The sequence below is a fragment of the Benincasa hispida genome, chromosome 4, assembly GCF_027475165.1.
Source record: "Benincasa hispida cultivar pf3 chromosome 4, pf3_genome.v1.1, whole genome shotgun sequence".
Lineage (NCBI taxonomy): Eukaryota > Viridiplantae > Streptophyta > Magnoliopsida > Cucurbitales > Cucurbitaceae > Benincasa > Benincasa hispida.
The window spans coordinates 52,383,296-52,390,131 of NC_143481.1; the positions used below are offsets into that span (position 1 = coordinate 52,383,296).

The 6,836-nt window shown below is 29.2% G+C and overlaps 1 protein-coding gene across 1 annotated transcript; it reads left to right on the forward strand.

The window, feature by feature from the left end:
* The first annotated feature begins 4,341 nt into the window (after window positions 1-4,341).
* On the forward strand, window positions 4,342-5,521 carry LOC120076333 (uncharacterized). The gene has a single exon (XM_039030128.2). It carries the CDS (start codon window positions 4,678-4,680, stop codon window positions 5,479-5,481), a length of 804 nt encoding a protein of 267 aa, XP_038886056.1. The 5' UTR covers window positions 4,342-4,677; the 3' UTR covers window positions 5,482-5,521.
* Window positions 5,522-6,836: the final 1,315 nt, after the last annotated feature.

Genomic DNA, 6,836 nt, shown 5'->3' on the forward strand with positions numbered 1-6,836 from the left:
GGCCAACACTTAGTCACCTACTCCATGCCTCATGCTCATCATGCACTCATCTAACCTCCATGAAACATAGCTACCGCATACCCTAACAATCAATGAAACGTACCATAACAACCACTTCCTCAAATCATGCTAAAATTCTTGCAATTCACGAGGCTAATAAAAAATGTGTATGGTTAAGATCAATGACTCAACACATTCATGGAACATGTGACTTGTCTTCTAATGAAAATCTTCCAACAATATTATACAAAGATGATACAGTATGTATAACCCAAATCAAAGGAGAATATATTAAAGAAGATAGAACAAAGCATATTTCACCGAAACTTTTCTACATTGATGATCTTGAAGAAAATGGTGACATCACTGTACAACAAATTTGTTCGAAGAATAACCTAGCAAACTCATTTACAAAGATATTACCAACCGCAACTTTTGAAAAATTGGTGTACAATATTGGAATGCTACTCAGAGATCTTAAGTGATGTTTTTATGAGAGGAGTAAATAGATTATATTCTTTTTGTATATATTATATGAAATATGTACTTTTTTTCCTTCACTAGGGTTTTTTCCCATTGGATTTTTCCTAGTAAGGTTTTAGTGAGGCATATTTCATATATATATGGATATCTAAGGGAGAGTATTATAAATATTATAAAAATAAATAGATGCCCTTTGCATAGTGTCCTAAAAGCCATGTGTCAATCTTCATGTTATCCATGTGCCTTGTAGTTATTCATGCTTGATGTCTATGTAAGACCACGTCCTACTTGCCACTTTGCCTATAAATAGTGGCATTTGAATCTTAAAATCACACATATTGGTGAGAAATCCACTTCAAATTTCCACTAAATTTTCATAATTTTAGTTATTTTATTTTATTATTACATTAATATTTACTTATTTATTATTATATTTTCTCAATATCGGTTGTGCTCCTCAATTTCACAACAAATACAACTATAGATAATTAAATTTAGAGTAAAATTAAGTACAATTTTAAATATGTACCTGGACTAAAATTCTTCAATTTTTTATGTGAAAAATTAAACGTTATCAAATGAGATTTTCTTTCTAAGTATCAAAATGAATACTTAAAATAAATATACTATAACAAAAATATTAAATTTTTAGGACAATTGTTTTAAATGGTAAACTATTTAAAATATTTTTAAGTATAACAAAATATTATTGTCTGTCAATGATAAACCGCAATAGATTTCTATCATTCAGTAAATAATAATCAAATTTCTAACATAAAACTTAGCCATGCGTCCATATATATGTTATATATTTATAATCATATAATTGCACGCACGCACACATGCACGCACATGCACGCACACATGCATGCACATGCACGCATACACACACATCTATATATGTATATATATATACATACATACATATACATATGTGTATATATAAATATATGTGTGCTTATGTATGTATGTGTATGTATATAGATGTATGTATGTATGTATATATATATATATATATATATCTTCTTTTATGTTGTATATACATAATAATAATAATAAATTGATAAAGGTCTGCAATTTGAATCAAATTAGTAGCATGAATTAAGAATCGAGAATCAAATATACATAGAAAATGTAAAGCAAAAAGAGATCGACACAAAGATTTATGTGACTCACATAAGTATGTTAGCTACGTTCATAGGCATAGGGAGAACATTTTAGAGAGAACAATATATATTACATAATCGAGGTGCCTCTAAAGTTAGAAAATTTATATAGTGTACTTATCTAAATCCTGGAGTCATAAATAACATAATAACGTAAAGATGACAAATAAGTAGATAACTTAAGCACCACATATACCAGATTCAAAGCATTCAAAAAACATGAAATTAAATCTATCAATTTATTAACACAAAAAAATTGAACAAAGTTGGATATTGGTTTGAACTTGGTGAAACGACTCTAAAATAAACAAAATAGAAAAGAGGAAAGAAACAAAAAATGGAGACAACAATAAATTAGTGCATAAAAAGGAAAGAAATCTTGTGGCAAGAGAGATTACCGAGTGCGAAATAAACAACTTACTATGCTGCATAAAAGATGGTTGTACAGTTTTTTTTTTTTTTTTAGATGTTGCGGAAAGATTAGGACTAAAATTTTAAAAAAAAAAAAAATAGCCATAAATGTCTCGAGCCGTAGGTATAAGGTGAAATTGGTCGAATTATTCTTTTTAATGTAAAATCTAAAGATAAAAGTTTTTGAAATTATGGACAACTATAAATCTATTTGATAACTATTTAGATCCCATTTGATAATAATTTTATTTTTAGTTTTTGTTTTTTAAAATTAAATTTATGGACATTACTTCCACCTTCAAATTTCTTTTTTTTTTTGTTATCTACTTTTCACCAATGATTTAAAAAGTCAGGCCAAATTTTGAGAACAAAAAATAGTTTTCAAAAAGTTGTTTTTTGTTTTTTTAAATTTCGTTAAGAATTAAACCATTGTACTTAATAAAGATGCAATTCATTGTTAAAAATGTGGATGGAATAGGTTTAATTTTCAAAACCAAAAACAAAAAATCAAATGATTACCAAACGGGACATTTATTTTTTATTTTTTTTAAATTAAGCCTATAAACATTACCTCTACCTCCAAAATTCTTCCTTTCCTATCTACTTTTTACCCATAGATTTAAAAACCAAACCAAAATTTGAAAACTAAAAAGGTAGGCCACATTTGGTAACCAATTTGTTTTTTGTTTTCGTCTTTTGAAATTAAGCTTTTGGACACTACTTTACCCCAAAATTTCTTTGTTGTTATGTACTTTTCATCAATGTTTAAAAAACCAAACCAAACTTTGAGAAATAAAAAAAATAGCTTTCAAAATGTTCTTTTTGTTTTTTGAACTTGGCTAAGAATTCAACCATTATACTTAAGAAAGATGCAAGTATTTGTAAGAAATGTGGATGAAATATGCGTAATTTTAAAAAACAAGAACATAAAACTAAATAGTTACCAAACGGTCTGATAGCTTTAAAAATTTGTTTTTGTTTTTGAAATTTGCCTTAGGATTCAATCATTGTACTTGAAAGTGGAAATCATCCTAAAAAATAGAAAAAAAAAAAGATAAATATAATTTTCAAAAACTATTAATCAAAATCGAAATGGATACCGGATAGAATCTATGTTATATTTATAATATGGTATTTTTGAAAATTTGGTATAAGAAGAAAGAAAGAAAAACTTGAAACACAAATATCATGTGATTATCTTTGAAATAAAGTTGAATTTGAATGTGACTATTTCTAATAAAAATATATATATATATATCTTTTGCAATAATTTTTAAACTACACAATTACATTACGTTTGTCTTTTTAGAAAAATAGAAACTTTCAAATACATTGTATGTGAATTCTTTACCTCAACTAATGTTCATCGGTCAACATATATCTCTATACAAAAGAAGAAAAAAAACTACAACGTATTAAAATGTGGAGTTGATGAATTTGAATGCCTTTGTGCCATTTTTTTTAATTATTATGATAGTATTTTTAGGAATAATAATAAAGTATATAACAATATTTTAAAAAAATTACTAATATTAGTAAAGTTTAGACTTTTATCACTAATAATTTTTTTATTTTATTAATGAAAAAATACCAAATCTTAAACTATTCATATAAGGAAATATCATATCATATCAAATCAAATCATATTATTTTATTTTATTAATGAAAGTACCCAAATCTTAGGCTTTAGTAACGCTAGATTCAAAAAATTTCCATTTTGGTATTTTTGGCCCTATTTAGCATAGTAAATCTAGGGCTGTTCAAAAAACTCTACAACTCGACAATTCGGACTATCTAACAAATTGATTGGATTAATTTTGTTCTTAAATTAGGTTGGGTTGAACTTTTTTTTATTTTTGTTGGGTTTGATTGGATGAAATATCCCAAACCGAATTATATAATAATAAAAAGAATATATATATATATATTTTTCTTTATTTAAAGCTTAACTACTTTTGATGGATGAGTTTGTAAATTTTTAATATTTTTCTTTTAAAATTATTATGATGTTTGTCTTTCTTTAAAGTTTTAATAAAACCACATATACTATTTATATATTTTAAAATAATAAGAAAAAATAATTTATAATCCGACATCCCAATCCGAATTGTAAGGATTGGGTTGGGTTGGATTGGACTAACAACATCAACCCAATCTAACTCAATCTATATACACCCAATAAATCCACAAGATTTTATCTAAAATAAAAAGAATTAAAAATTAATAAAAAATGAACCAAAATATTTATAAATAATAGTAAAATATTGACTTGTGATAGATGGATTGTGATATTTTTTAATATTTTTAGCAGTTTTTTCCTTGAAATAATTTCGAAGTTCCATTGGAAACCTCTCTCCCTCTCGCTAGGATTCTTCTTTTTGTAGCCTTTCGGTGCTTAATTTCAACACCTTTCATTCTCTTTCTTCACTTTCCTTCCTCGTAATTCTCAGATTTTTGTTCTTCCTTACTTCGATTCCATGGTCTCTTCAAAATGCTGATGTTCCTCACCGGAAAAAGCCTGAAAAAAACCTGCAATTTCTGACTCTTTTGTTACCCAAATTCGTTTTTCCCAACCTTTTGATTTTGCTGATTTGAATTCCAAGAAGCTCTAACGCTAATGGCGATCGATGTTTGCTCTGAGATTTCCACAGTAGGAATCAGTCCCAGAATCTCGTTTTCTCATGATCTGAACCAAACAGATTCGTTGCCTTCTTCTAATTTCGATCGCGATCGTCTGGATTTGAGTCTTCTCGAATCCGATTTCGATTTCTGCATTGGTAATCTTCTTCGGCAAGATCTCTCCTCCGCCGATGAACTCTTCTCCAATGGCAAAATCCTCCCCAAATCGATCGAGCCAAACAGAGAGATTCTTAAACCTAACCAATCTCCTCCTCTAATTCCTCCGATTCCTCCCGATCCATCCAGAAACTCAGTCTCCTCCGAGAAGAAGAGCCTTAAAGAGCTTCTATCCGCCAGTTTCGACGGCGATGAGAAACCGCAATCGAAATCCTTCTGGCAGTTCAAGCGAAGCAGTAGTCTCAATTGCGAAAGCTCCAAGAGTAGAAGTTTGATTCGATCCTTGCATTTTCTCTCCAGAAGTAATTCAACTGGTTCCACTTTGAATCCGAAACAGCAATCGGTTTCTAAGGAGAGACCGAATTTGCAGAAACAGGCTTCAATTTCCAGTAGTAGAAGATCAACTTCATCCTCATCTTCATCTTCTTTCTCCAACTCGTATTTTGTAAATTCGTGTTCTCAAAAGCCTTCAATCAGGAAGAATTTGGGACCGAATAATGGCAATGGAGTTCGAATTAGTCCTCTTCTCAATCTTCCTCCGCCATACATTTCCAAAGTAACTGTCAGTTTTTTCGGATTTGGTTCTCTGTTTTGTAATGGTAAGATTAAAAAGAAAAAGAAATGAAAGGAAAAAAAAAAAGCATCTCTATGCTATGTTCATAAAATTCTTCTTGCTTGAAACCGATTCTTCAAGTACAGATTTAGATTGATTTTATGTCTCCATTATTTCTGTTTTTCAAACATGTGATCACTCTCTGCAAATTGGAACAATCAGAGAAATCGCATTATATTATTTTGAAAGGAACATGGTGGGAATTGAAGAAAACAAAAAATCCCAAAGTGCAAAAATCAGTCCAAATTAAAATTGTATTTACAATTATACCCTTTAACTTCAAACTATATAAAAGAATCGCCTTCAAACTTATACAATATTTGGCCAAGAGTCATGAGTTCGGGAGCGCAAAAAAGAAGTTTAGGAAACAAACTAGGCCGAAGGAAGACGACCCAACTTACCCGCCTTGGTCGAGACCAAGGTAGCCTCCTTCCCTCTATGACAACCCACTTCCTGGTTGGCTCGATCGACATTCCTAAAATCCTTTTAAACTATTAATCTTTTTTTTTCAATTTTTATAATTACAATTGAAAGTTTCAAGGTGTAAATACAGTCACCAAACATACTTCGGAGATGATTGTTGGTAAGAGAGTAAAAAGGATTCATTCACATAAAAAAATGTATGTAACTTAGGGGACACATAAACAAGTAGTGATGCCATTTTCATGGCCATAAAACTCTATTTCTCTTATTTTACCCATTTGGGTTTTTTTGTTTTCTTTTTTTTTCCCCTTCTTTCTTCCTCAATAATGACTCTTATGGGCTGTCCCTTTGTTCTTTGTTCTTTCCAACTTTGATTGAAGCCTTCTTTTCGTTTTTTCTGCCTCTATGATTGTCATAATTTCATGTGGAATCATCTCTCTCTCTTGTAATAATTGGTTTCAATTTCAACAGCCTTTTTTTTCTTTATTTTTTGGTTAAAGGGATTGGTTATTCCAAAAGTAAGTTTGAAAGGGAGGTAATTGGTATTAATATTAGGGTCACCTTTAACTTTAACTTTATCTTTGTCTTTATTATAAGCTTGGATTTAACTTGTGTATTGCATATTTTCATTGCATATAAGGGACTGATTTCTCTTTGTTCTTTTTGTTTTTTTAAATTTGAGTTTGTAATGAGACAATTAAGAGAAATAGGCTCTACTCTATTTGTCAATCTCCCACTATTGTTTTTACTCTCAATTATGTCACATTCTCTACTTAAATATTCTTCTCTTTCCACAAAAGTATCTATTCATATATAAGTTGCTGGTTTCTTTTATTATTATTGGTAGATGGAAAAAAAAAAAACACAAATAAATATTAATTGGGTATTGAATGCCATCAATATTGTATGTATATATGTTCGATGAAATATATAATAAAGAATAT

Bases quoted from the DNA above. Each gene is read 5' to 3' on its own strand.
- LOC120076333 (XM_039030128.2), top strand. From the start codon at position 4,678: ATGGCGATCGATGTTTGCTCTGAGATTTCCACAGTAGGAATCAGTCCC.